At 48.8% G+C, this 13078-nt stretch overlaps 1 protein-coding gene across 2 annotated transcripts; it reads right to left on the reverse strand.

Moving 5' to 3' along the window:
* Positions 1 to 243: 243 nt before the first annotated feature.
* On the reverse strand, positions 244 to 9275 carry RBM14 (RNA binding motif protein 14). 2 transcript variants are annotated; one of them, XM_004463632.5, is made up of 3 exons: positions 8814 to 9275; positions 1888 to 3352; positions 244 to 1127 (listed from the first exon to the last, which is right to left on the reverse strand). In XM_004463632.5, exons 1-3 carry the CDS (start codon positions 9148 to 9150, stop codon positions 920 to 922), a joined length of 2010 nt encoding a protein of 669 aa, XP_004463689.1. In that variant the 5' UTR covers positions 9151 to 9275; the 3' UTR covers positions 244 to 919. The 2 variants fall into 2 exon arrangements, with proteins under 2 accessions (XP_004463689.1, XP_058161107.1); XM_058305124.2 differs by lacking the exon at positions 8814 to 9275 and adding an exon at positions 8317 to 8451.
* Between the last annotated feature and the right edge of the window lie 3803 nt (positions 9276 to 13078).

Below are 13078 nucleotides of genomic sequence, written 5' to 3' on the forward strand. Positions count from 1 at the left end.
CTGAGGGCTGAGAAGTCCAAACAACTTAGTCCGAACTCTCCAGTCCTAAGGATGACAGGATAGTAGGATGACAATGAGTAAAATCCCTCTGGGTAGGAGATAAATATTCTAATCCCAACGTTCAAACCTCTTTCTGCACCCACCCTGGGCTCTCTGGTTGCCCTCCCTTTAGCTGTCATATCTTCCTGGATGTCATAACTAGCTCCTCTGAAACTGAGTACAATCAAGACAATGACAACCAGGTTTCCAAACTGCAAATTGCCCCAAGTTTTATTTATAGTCCATACAAAAGGGAAAAAAATTAAGGTTTTCTAACACCACCTACTTGGGGAGATGGGGAAGTGGGTCTGTGCTGCTCAACATCAGCTAGAACATCAGCGGTCAGTAGGGATTTGGACATAAACCAACTGACTGTCCCAACAGGAACCCAGTCTCACACAAAATCTACAGAGGGACAAAGTCAGGGCCCCTGGACTGCTGGCACAGCTTGGCGCATAGGAAAAGGTTAAGCTAACCCTTTCCTAGCCTCCCTCATATCTAAAAAGAAAAAGGCGCCGCCGACCTCAGCTGCAGGTTGCTTCCCCATCCAGACGACCTTAAATATCGCGCACAAAAATAAAAGGGAGCCAGGAAAAAATAAAAACATAAAAGAAATTCCCATTCTGGAGAAATGGGAAGCAGGGGAAATGGGAAACCGCAGATCTACAGCCAGTGGCAAGATTTGCTGCTGAGGCGAAGGAACAAAGTAGGTTACTGCCGAACACTCAAAAGGATCGAGTCTCCTGGGGAAGGCCCACGTGGTGGAGGGGATGAAAAACCGCACATGGGAGAGGTACGGGCCAGAGCTGTGGTACCCTGGATCTGTACCCTACCCCACCTCTTCTGTCCTCCCTGTGGAGCCCCATCCCCCAGGATGGCCCTACATGCGGCGCTGGTAGCCAGAGTGCATCTGAGCTGCCCGCAGGTAATCATTATAGGAGCCCGAATAGCGTGCGTAATCGGAATGGGCATCGGGCAGGCGACGGTAATCCAGCGAGGACTTTGTCGGCGAGCGGCGGAACGAAAGCTGCGACTCTGATAAACGGCGGTAATCAGAGAGCTCGGCTAAACGCCGGTCGGAACCATACCTAGTCGAGAGAAGAAGACAGTTGGTGAATGAGACAATTGAGGGGAGGGCTCCAGGTGGGCATGGGGGAGATGCCAATGGGGATAGGGAGGGTGTGATCAGATTGGTCTCCAACAAACAAGATTTTGTCAGAAGGCTCATCACCCTATCCAGGCCAAGAAATCAAGCCTGGATTCAACTCAGTGGGAAACCAAGCCCTCCAATGAAGCCCTCCCTTCTGAAATGGCCAAGGTGAATTCTGGTCTCCATTCCCAAACCACAATCAATCTACCTCCACCCTGGGCCCTGCACAGAAAAGACCTTGGTTGTTTATCAACAGAACGGCGGACGAAAGCAAGGTCCCCAGCCTCCCAGAGTGGACGCACCTCATACACCTTGCCTTCAGCCAATGAATGCCAAAGGGACTACTCTTTCAAGCCCACCCCTACCAATAAGGACACCACATGACAGGCTTAAGGATCCCTGAGACAATGGGCCACAATCCTGCAGGCAGTAGCTCCAATGGCACTTGGGCTAGCCTAGACAGGTGACCCTCTTCCCAGCCTGACTAGCTGGTACCACCCCAGGATGAGCACTATGCTCCACCTGACCCCTGGTGACCAGAAAAGTTCACAGAAACTGTTCCCCTTGGCCTCTAGACATCCCAAGGGAGTTGAGAAAATCAAGGGAGGGGGCCAATGGCTCCAGTTTCCCGCCCATGCCAACCTCAGCCCCTTGCCCTAAGCCCCAGCTGGGGGCAGTGGCGGGGGGGCATACAGTACCTTTTCGACATGGCGACAGCCTTTTTGTAGGGATCGTCGTAGCTGGCCCGGGGTGGGGAGAGGCGGGTACGCTCATAGGGCGGCGGGGTGCTGTTGGCGTTGGCAACGGCCCCCTGGGACATGGACAGGTAGGCTGCAGACGGCTGACCTGCCCCATCGTAGGCACTGCCTGGCTGGCCACGGTAGGAGGCTGCAGCCTGGGGATGCTGCTGAGCAGCATAGGAAGCAGCCAATGAGGCTGACGACTGAGTGCGGTAAGGAGCTGCCAGGGTGGCAGAAGGCTGGGCCCCATAGGCAGCTGCGGCACCATAGGAGCCAGTGGCCGCAGCAGCAGACTGAGCCCCGTAAGAGCCTGACAGACCCATTGATGCTTGAGCCCCATAGCTATTCAGCTGGGTCTGGACAACTGGCTGGGCCCCATAGGAGCCAGCCATTGGGGTAGAGGCTTGTGCAGCATAGGCGGCTGGCTGACTGGCATAGGCAGCCGCTGTGGCTGGCTGTGCCACATAGGCAGCAGGCTGAGAAGAGTAGGAAGCAGCCTGCTGTGCAGCATATGGGGCAGACTGGGCATTGTAAGAGGCCGACGGCTGGGCATTGTAAGAAGCTGCCTGGGCCCCATAAGCTAGTGAAGAGGCTGCCGACTGGGCCCCATAGGACGCTGCCTGGGCCCCATAGGAGCCTAGGGAGGAAGCTGCTCCCTGGGTATTGTAGGAGGAGGCAGCCGCACGAACCCCATAGGAAGAGGCAGCCTGGGCACCATAAGAGGATGGTTGGTTACCATAGGAGGCGAGGGAGGAGCCCTGAGCCCCATAGGAGTTGAGCGAGGAGGCTGTAGCTGCCTGACCCCCGTAGGAGGAGAGGGCAGAGGCCGAGGCCTGAGCTCCACCATAGGGGCCAAGCGAGGAAGCTGCAGCAGACTGGGAACTAGGGCTAGCCAGCTGGCCCCGATATGGGGCCCCGAGGGAGACAGAGGGCTGAGCACGGTAAGAGGCTGCCTGGGCTGTCATGGGCTGAGTCCGATAGCCGACACCCAAAGAGGCAGAAGGCTGGGCCCTGTAGGCAGCTCCCAGTGACACTGAGGGCTGGGCCCGGTAGGTGGCTGGCTGGGCCGTCAGAGGAGCCACATAAGAGGCTCGGGGAGGTGAACGGCGCAGGGGGCTGCGGTCGCGACCAAAGAAGGGTGGTGTGGGCTGACGGGCTTGCCCATCAAAGCCACCAGTGCTGTTGCCAAAAGCCTGCTGGTAGTCGAAGGTGGCAGAGAAGCCACCAGTTCCAGGGAATGCCGTATCCCCAGCCCCTGGTTTCTTGGTCTTGTCCCCAGACTGGATAGCCAGGCCAGGCCCCTTCTTCTGACCCTTGGTTGAGAGTTCCACGTTGATGCGCTTGCCCTTCACTTCTTTGCCGTTGAGCTGCGCGATGGCGGCTTTGGCATCTGCTTCCTTCTCCATGTGAACAAACGCGTAGTCTGATAAAGCAGCAGACAGAGGGTTAGCAATTAGGGGGGCAGGGCACGCTACCCGATGGGTCCCAAACTGGACACACAACAGCACCCAGCTGTTGCCAGCTACCTCCAGGCCTCCAAACCCTCCTCTCCAGGAGAATGTCATAAAATGTGACTCCCATATAACAAAGCTTCTGACTCTCCTAAGCAATCGCCTTTGCCCATTCTTCCCTTTCCCCCTGCCACCTCACCCTACTTCCTGGTGAGAGAAGAAAGAACAAAGAACTGCAATACAGGATAAAAATCTTCACAGCTCCTGTAAGTATAAACCAGCAGATAAACTGCGGAAAAGACTGTTTCATGGTCTCTAACCCAAGCTCATACACAGGAACTCCTGCTCATCTTTGAAGCTTAACTCTCAAACACTGGAAATGCCGACTCACATCTTGACATAATCCATCTCTCAGCCCAGGGTCCAATTAAGGAATGAGCAGTTCACAGAATTCCTCCAATAGGACACACATACACACCCACACCCCCAGGTCTATCTTTTTAAACAGCGTTCCTGTTTTCAAAGAGCTTTCAGGCACAGGACTTCATTCCGGCCTCAACAATCCTGGAAGGAAGGCAGGGCAAAGGATATTCTCCATTCTCTGGGCAAACAGGCTCAAGGACTGTACATGGCTTGCCCCAAATCATAATGCAGTAAACGTTAAGAGCCAGACCAGAATCCCAACTATTCCACACTCCTGACTATACCAGCCTATCTCTGAGAAGTCAATGTATAAGGCAGAATCTGTAATATGACTAGAGCTAAGAAGGGGAGTGATGGTAGACCATGTATGAGGTATGAGAATGGAAACTAAGCCTCCCGAGTTCAGGCCTAAGTCTCCTCCACACAGGCCATATTATATCCTCTTCCATTTCTTCTTCGAGGACAGAAGATACCTTACCCCAAGTTCACAGAGCAGACTGTTTACTGGAAAGATTTGGTTTCTCAGCTACAGGCAAGAAACTGCAACTACTCTAGCTAGTGGGCTCTGCCAAGCAGGTTACCACTGAGGCCCTCACCCAAGGTCTAAACAAGCTACGCTACTAATGCTTGTTTCTCCAGCAATACAGCTCCAAATCAGAAGATCTAAGCCCAGGTTGAGTCCCACTCATCTACCACATGGAACCAGAAAACTTCAGGAGGGGGAAAGTGGGAAGAAATTCTTAACTCACTTCCATACTCACAGACCACAATGGTGAAAGCAGGCTCTGAAAAATACTAGGTTTGTACTTGTGGAACATAAGGTCACTTAACCCCATTCTGGACCTGCAGTCCAAGAGTCAGGATCCCATCTCTCTCCTATCAACTTTAAGAAATGAAGAAACTACCTGAATGAAAGTAGTCTAAGAAATCCTTTTATTGGCCTCCAAAAGAGCATCCTAATTTCTGAAAATTTTCATACCAGGAGGCCCTCTCTAGCTGTGTCTACAGAACAAATCATTTCCCTGGATTTGACGGCAATGCCACCAGCCTGACTCTCATACTAATGGGAATAAAAACACAGGCAACAGATAAGAGCCAGAAGTACTGTTTAGCACAAAGAATCTTGGGCTAGGAGTTTAAAGGCCCCAGTACTAGATTCAGATTTAGATCACTGACTTGTTTTAAGACCTAGAAGAACTTACAATTTATTTCCCCATCTGATATATCTTTCTACCTACCTCTGAGTCAGGAGGTTCAAATAAAAAAAACAAGAGTGACTTGTAAAATATAAAAAACTATATAACAAAAAAAGGAATTACTATGATTACTCAAACCCAAGAATAAACTTAGGCTTATTTCCCTACATAATGTTATCTTTCACCTCTAATAAAACACTAAATACAACGCCAAATTTACAAACCAACTTGGAACTTGCCAGAGACAACAAAACAAATCAAATTATCACTACTTTCTGCCCTCACACAGCCAGATTCTGGCTGGCTAGAATCTGATTTCCTTATCTACTGATGGTGCAAAGCTGTAAGTGTTCCTTTCTGCCAAGCAGCAGGGCACTAGAACTGTGACTTCTCATTCCACTTAAGTAGAATGAGTTAAAAATTGCTGCTGGTGGTCTGAGATCTCTTAAAATCAGGGATTCTTAACAAGGGCTCCGGGAGTTTGAACTGAAATTCAAAAAACAAAAACAGAAAACATTCTTGTGAGGACGTGTCGGTGTGGGTATGATATATTTATTATATAATACACAGTACTGTGTAGACTTAGTAAGGGGTCTGTGGTTTTCACCTGATTGACAAAGGAGTCCATGGAACAAAAAAGATTAAGAACCCCTGCTTTAAGGAGAGGGTAAGCTGACCCTCAGGGGAATGGCAAAACCACCTGGAGAAAGGAAGGGCAAGCTAAAGTAAAAATAAAGCAAGGCGAGTTGTAGTTTATAGGCACACTAAGAAAGGGGAAAAAGAAAAAAAAGGTTCCAGGTGCTGTGTGGGAATATTAATATTAATCTACAAATTGCTGATACTAGAATGCGCTAAAAAAAGAATTTCTTCAATGGGTTTTCAAGAGCAACAGGACATCCTACTGTCTACACTCTATTTAGCTGGGTTACAATTAAAGACGAAGTGGTGAAATACTTTGAAAATTGAGATTTCACATGTACAATTCCTTCGACTGCCCAGATGAGCTGTATGAATGAACCAAACCCCTCCCATGCCCAAAAAAGAACCTGCATGACTATAACCAAATTATATCAGGAAGTTCCTAAGCCTGACATCGGAGAGGAAAGTATGAAGAGGTTGTCCAACTTATTCAATAACATCATTGTCAGCAGCCAAACTCAGACCTAGGTGATCAACTACCCCTCCCTCCAGGAGGGGTATGCCCAGGAGCCCAACTACTCCTAGGATGATGAAGAAAACCCAGAGATCTAGACATCTACAGAAGTCCAGATTTACCAGTCTGTAAAACTGCTTCAAGAAACAGTGATATCTGAAGGCAATCCACTGTATTTAAAGGGACTAGCAAGCAAAGTTTTGCAGAGATCTCCTAATGGTCTGTTGGCATCACAACTCCTCCACTACCAGAGTTAAGAGAATCCAGAATAATGAATTTTCCTATCCTGAGAAGAGTAAAAACGTCTAGCTTGAAACCATAGAGATCTGTATAGGAGACAAGAACGGCTACCCATAAAAAAAGCAAAGGAGGGGTTTCCTTTCTCAGCTGTTGATACAGCTACAAATCAAATATAAGTTCCTGCAGTAACCAAGTAACTATACTTTTTTTCCCTTGGGAAATAAAACAAAACTAGTTGTCCTGTACAATGGCAAGCTTCTGCGCTTTTCAAGAACTTGATACCCAACAAGAAAAGACTAAACTATAGAGCCTTACCCAGTCTCTTCCACTACATTCTCAACTTTAAAAACTTCACTTTCTTTCACCCCAAAGAACTGGAAAGGCATCGGCGGAAAAAAGGATGCTTAAACCTATCCTATAGTCTCTTGCATCACAGTATATCAGGAACTGTCACAAATCAGTACGATTACAAATAACACCTGATCACCACTCCACTCCCTGAGGCAATCAATGCATTTCTGCTTGCTCAAATATTTACAAAGAGACAAAATGCACAAAACCTTCCTTGCTCCCACAGGGAGTCAACCCAGAGTCCTAGAAACCACGTGCATTTCTTGTGTACTTCAACCCCACTGTCACTGGGTGTCCACCCTGAGGGAACTGAGGCAAAATTTCTGGCTGGAAAGCAAGCTTCTTGACCACATGAATCCCATGGAGTCTGTCCACTCAGATACTAGATTCTAGACTCCCAATCTAGTAGCCACTCTTAGAACCACAAAGGAAGCTTTCTAGGTCAACTAAACTCTAAGAATCATATACCCTGTCCATTTCCTGGCCAGGTTCCCCGATCTGAGGCCCTTCCCATTCTTTTACTCTAAACAAAAGCAAAAACCCATGCCCCCAGACAGCCTGCCTCAGAGTACCCAGCAGGAAAGCCTGATTCCAGAAAGTCGTGAAGTCGTGGACTTGCATAACCTGAGTTGAGGAAAATAGAATGCAGTATTAATGCAGAACAAGGAATGGTTCCTAGTAGTGGAGACTACAACCCTTCCACTTGTCCCGTTTACAGAAAGGACAAGGAATGGCCCCAGAGATGTACCTTTCCAGGACAGCAAATGAAGTATCTTGGAGGGAATGAATTAGCATCTGAACCCACATTTATTTTCTATCCTCAATAGTCTCACACGGGACATGAGAAGGTACAAATCCAACACCAGAAGCAGACCACCAGATACTTCCAGGTTGCATCCCTGAAGATGATGGGGCAATGTTCACTCTGATCTATTACCAAGTGTCATGGAAGCCCCCACCCCCTTACACACGGGTTGTTCCACCAAATCTTGGCAACACTTAGGGGAGGGGGGGCGAAAAAGTCCTTAGGGATTAAGAACCCAGGCTAAGAAAAAGTAAACTGGGTCCCAAAAAGGAAGTCAGACCTAAATTATGCTGACATGTTTTTCTAGAATAAAGGAAAACTAGGGATGTGCCCTGAGGATTAGATTACTCGAGCGATGACAAGTGGTAAGTAATTAAATCGTTTTAGCCAATGTTTAACGAGGACCTTTCAAACGCCTCTCCCCAAGTTCCCCTCCCACCCCAGCCAGAGTATGCTAACCGGACCGGGGACATTGTCCTGGGGCACAAGCTTGGCAAGTAAGGTTACAAAGACGGGACCCTAATAAAACAAGCCTCCTTCCACATGCGATTGGTCGGGGTTTCCAGCGTATAGATGTAGAATCGAGCCCAAACAGAAAATCCCAAGTTTGAGGGTTTGGAAAGCTCAGAGCTGCCACGCCTAAACCACGTAACAATATATTAAGTTTCGGAAGGGGCCCCTCCGATACCCATGATTAACTGTTGTGGAGACCCATGCCAATCAATTCTAAAAAATCCCAGCCCGAGAAACGACCAAGGGCCCCGTTACCTTCCGCTCGGGAGCATTCATCGGGAGAGAACACGAGGGCGGCTTTGGGGCGTCAGCCCCCACCTTTTCCCTCTTCCCTTGCTCCGACCGACGTCTGGAGAGTAAGTGGGGAAGTGGCGAAATCTTCCCCGCTCCAAGATCCGGCGTGTGCCCGTCACTTCCCAATTTCCGCTCGGTGCCCGGCCCAGGAGAGCAGGGGAAAGCGCGCCCCCGGTACACTCGCAAGTCTCGCAGGCGCGTCCCCGGCCCCGAAGCTCGGCTCGCAGTGGCCGCCGCACCAACCCCGAGCCGCTTCCTCCCACTTGGTGAATGGTGCCCGGACCGCGGGGGAGGAGGCTGGCTCTACCCAACGCGCCCGCAACACCTTCGGCCTCTCTCCCGCGGACTCCCCCCACCCCCGCCCCAACCGCGCAGTGACCTACCCCCTGGAAAGGGGCGTGGCTAACAAGCAGTGTGCCCCGAGCGCGCCCCCGCCCCCGAGCGCGCCCCCGCGTTACCTTTCACCACGTCACACTCGATGACGCGTCCGCGGCGCTCAAAGAGGCTGCGCAGTTCCTGGCTTGTGCACGCAGCCGACACATTGCCCACGAAAATCTTCCAAGTGTTTAGAGGCCGTGGGCGCGACATCTCCACCACGAGCGCGCGCCCCGGCCGGAGCTCGTGGCCGTGCAGGGCCTCGATGGCGCGCAGGGCGCCCGGGGCCTCGCGCATGTGCACGAAGGCGAACTGTTTCATGACGGCGCAGCTCATGACTGTGCCGTAGGGCGCGAAGAGGGCGGCCAGCTCCTCCGGCGTCGTATCCGCCCCGTCGACGTTGCCCACGAATATCTTCATTTTACCGCCGTAGTCGCCTTCCCGGAGAGTCGACACCTCTCCTCTAACGACAGGCGAGACGACCGACCGGCCAGCAGTCCTCCCCAGGAATGGCTGGCGACCGAGAACCCCGTCGCGCAGGCGCGCTGACCTAGCCAATCGAAACTCGCATCCCGCGCAGACCAGACCCAATCAGAGAGACTGAAAGAATATGCTCTCAGACGCAGCCAATCCCAGAGGGTCTGGAGCCCGCTCGTTAGCCGAGAGGGTGGGAGAGGGATGATCGCGCGCGACCAACCGCCACTGCCGAAGTTGGGGGGAGGGACGGAAGGGGGAGCGCGGGAGGGCTGTGCCGGTGGCCGAGAGGCCTAGTCTTTGAGGCGGCTTCTGGCCCGGGTGGGGCCGGGACCGGCGGGCCCCGGGGAAGAAGTTTGCTCAGACGCGAGTCATGGCTCCTCCCATTTTGGCAGCCTTGGCCAAACTCGCGCCCGGAGGTGGCAGCGGTAGTATCCGCAAGAAGGCCGGGCCAGGCGGGAGAGATCGCAAACGAGAGTCTCCTGCCTTGGGGACTGTGCTCGACTCCCTAGGGGCATCGGAGAAGGCCTCGTGCCATTAGTTAATTCTTTGGAAACACATTGCACAGAGCCTGGAGACAGTGAAAAATCAGAGCCATTAGGAAAATATCTATAGAGAAATGAGATTCTCTCTTGTGTAAATACGAAATTTTCCACAATAAAAAGTTTAATAAAATAGAATACTAGATGAAAACAACGGCCCTTGAAAGAGCAAAAATTGACCCTTAAAAAATAAATATGAAAAAAGAAAACAAAGGACAGATTTAAGTATGTAAATAAAAATATTTTTGCATGTTAGAAAATATAAAAAACCTCAGACAGCACCCGAAATGTTGCTGTGAACAAAAGTCCCTACCCTCCTGGAACTTATATTCTAATGGGGCGCGACAGACAATAAAATAAATAAAACATGCAGCATGTTAGATGGTATAAAAATCTGAAAAAAACAGCAGGAGCAGTCTTGCAGGTCTCCAGGAGATCATTCCAGGCAGAAAGTACATGTCAAAAAAATCCTGGAGCAGAAGCATGTCTAGCCTGTTCAAGGAATAGCAGAGAGCCAGTATGGCTGAAGCTTGGATCAAAGTGAATAGAGCAAAAGACCAATGAAATGACTTTGGCTCTCACGATGAATGAGTCTGGGAGTCTATGGATGTTGTGGAGCAGAGAAGTGGGCTGATATGACTTATATTTCATAGGTTTATAAGTATCACGCTGTCTGCTCTTGAGATGGGCAAAACAGAAGCAGGGAAAGTGGCTGTTTTGTAAGAATCATTACTGCTACTGCAAAAATCCAGGAGAATGAGGCTAGACCTGGATCAGGGTAGTTACATGAGAACTAGCAGGAAGTAGTCAGGTTTAAATGTTCTCTGACAGTACAGCTAACACAATTTGAAATTGGATGTGAGTTGTGATTAAAAGAGAGGAGTCAAGATGACACTCATGTTTTGAAGCCTGAGCAACTGGAAGGGTGGAGTTGCTGTTTACTGAGATGGGGGAGCATTGCAGGAGAAACAGATTTTCCATGGAAAATAAGAAATGCAGTTTGGAATGATAAATTTGAGATGCCTCTTTGTCAAACAAACGGACATACCAACAGGCAATTAGATACGTGTCTGGAGTTGAGGGGAGAGGTCTTGGCTGAAGGTACCTAAAGAATATCTGCACTGTACATGGGAAGCCGATGTGGCCCAACGGATAGGGCATCCGCCTACCACATGAGGGGTCCATGGTTCAAACCCAGGGCCTCCTGACCTGTGTGATGAGCTGGCCCACGTGCAGTGCTGGTGTGCACAAGGAGTGCCCTGCCACACAGGGATGTCCCCTGCATAGGGGAGCCCCATGCCCAAGGAGTGCGCCCTGTAAGGAGGGCCGCCCAGTGCGAAAAAAATGCAGCCTGCCCAGGAATGGTGCTGCACACACGGAGAGCTGACACAACATGATGACTCAACAAAAAGAAACAGATTCCCATGCCACTGACAACAGAAGCGGACAAAGAAGTACACACAGCAAAAAGACACAGAGAAACAGACAACCGGGGCGGCAGGGAGGGAAGAGAAATAAATAAATCTTTTTTAAAAATAAAAATAAAAAATAAATAAATGGATGCAGAACTTCAGTCCAGTGTGATATTTTCCTTTATTCTTCTCCGATTTAATACAAATTAGAAAAAGTGATTTGAGGCAACTATAAAAAGTAATTTAGTTTTAAAAGATTACCCTGAAATTGAGTCAATGTTGTTTTTCTGTTTTAATTTATCAAGATGATTGCCTATCCTCCTTTTAATTTTGCTCTCAAGTGTTCCCTTTTTGTGGCTTAGTTAGTATATTTGGCATCTAGTCCAAATCATGATATTTAGTATTAAGTAAAAGTTGTGACCTCACTTTCAAATTGTCTAAACATAAAGATTTTTAGATGTTAGAGACACAAGTTCCTCACCCACAGCTGTTAATATATATGCCCAGAGGATCCATTTCCCTTGGCTATAGATTAATCCAAGAGCCTAGATAAGACTAGAAAATAAGGAATTCCCAAAGAATTTAGAAATGGAGACTTCTCCTGAAATACATTTTTTATGCCAGCATGTGGAATTATAAACATACATCCATGTGATATATTCTTTTTTTTAAAGATTTATTTATGTATTTATTTCTCTCCCCCCGCCCCCCAGTTATCTGTTCTCTGTGTTCATTCGCTACATGTTCTTCTGTGTCCGCCTGTATTCTTGTCAGCCACACCTGGAATCCGTGTCTCTTTTTGCTGCATCATCTTGCTGTGTCAGCTCTCCCTGTGTGCGGCGCCACTCCTGGGCAGGCTGCACTTTTTTCGCACTGGGTGACTCTCCTTATGGGGCACACTCCTTGCGTGAGGGGCTCCCCTACGCGGAGGACACCTCTACGCGGGGGACACCCCTGTGTGGCCGGGCACTCCTTGTGCGCACCAGCACTGCACGTGGGCCAGCTCATCACACAGGTCAAGAGGCCCTGGGTTTGAACCCTGGACCTCCCATGTGGTAGGCGGATGCCCTATCCATTGGGCTAAATCTACTTCCCAGTGTGATATATTCTTAGAGTTTTAGTTTCCTTGACTGCTCAAGCAAATACCATGCAATGGGTCAGCTTAAGCAATGAGAATTTATTACCTCACTGTTTTAAGACTGGGAAAATGTCCAAATCAAGGCATCATCAAGACTATGCTTTCTCCCAGAAGAATGTGGAGTTCTGGGGCTGGCTGTTGGCAATCCTTGATCCTTAGTGTATCACATGGCCAAGTACATGACAGCATCTCACGACTCTCTTTTTTGGGTTCCATTGATTTCAGCCTCTGGCTGCTCCCTATCGTAGCTTTCTCTGAACTTCATTCCTTAGAAAAAGACTCTAGTAATAGATTTAAGACCCATCCTGAATGAGGTGGGCCACACCTTGCCTGAAGTAACCTCATCAGAAGGTCATACTTATAAGGGGTTCACCCCACAGGAAGGGATTCAGTTTAAGAATGTGTTTTTCTGGGGTAGATATAGCTCCAAACCACCACAGTGCAGAACACGATGTTGAAAAGAAGAAGCAAAATGCTGCTGGGGCCTTGTAATAAATCAGCAGAGCTGAAATAAATAAGTAAATACATACCACATTTGGTATATTGTCTAAAACAAATTCAACTACTACTTTTCAAAAGTAGAAGTTAGAGTTATAACTCCAAGTTTGAACGTTTGCATAAGAATGATCATCAAAAATATCTAATTAATCTTGAGGACATTATGTTGAGTGAAATAAGCCAGACACAAAAGGAAAAATATCATATGATCTCACCAATATGAACTAAATATAATGAGCAAACTCATGGAGTTAATAGCTAGAATATAGGTTATCAGAAGACAG

Source organism: Dasypus novemcinctus, chromosome 10 (genome assembly GCF_030445035.2).
Source record: "Dasypus novemcinctus isolate mDasNov1 chromosome 10, mDasNov1.1.hap2, whole genome shotgun sequence".
Classification (NCBI taxonomy): domain Eukaryota; kingdom Metazoa; phylum Chordata; class Mammalia; order Cingulata; family Dasypodidae; genus Dasypus; species Dasypus novemcinctus.

Bases quoted from the DNA above. Each gene is read 5' to 3' on its own strand.
- RBM14 (XM_004463632.5), bottom strand. From the start codon at position 9,150: ATGAAGATATTCGTGGGCAACGTCGACGGGGCGGATACGACGCCGGAG. The intron at 3,353-8,813 runs GTAACGCGGGGG...CTGCTTTATCAG, and splicing joins CGAGTGTGACGTGGTGAAAG to ACTACGCGTTTGTTCACATG. The intron at 1,128-1,887 runs GTACTGTATGCC...TCTCTCGACTAG, and splicing joins GCTGTCGCCATGTCGAAAAG to GTATGGTTCCGACCGGCGTT.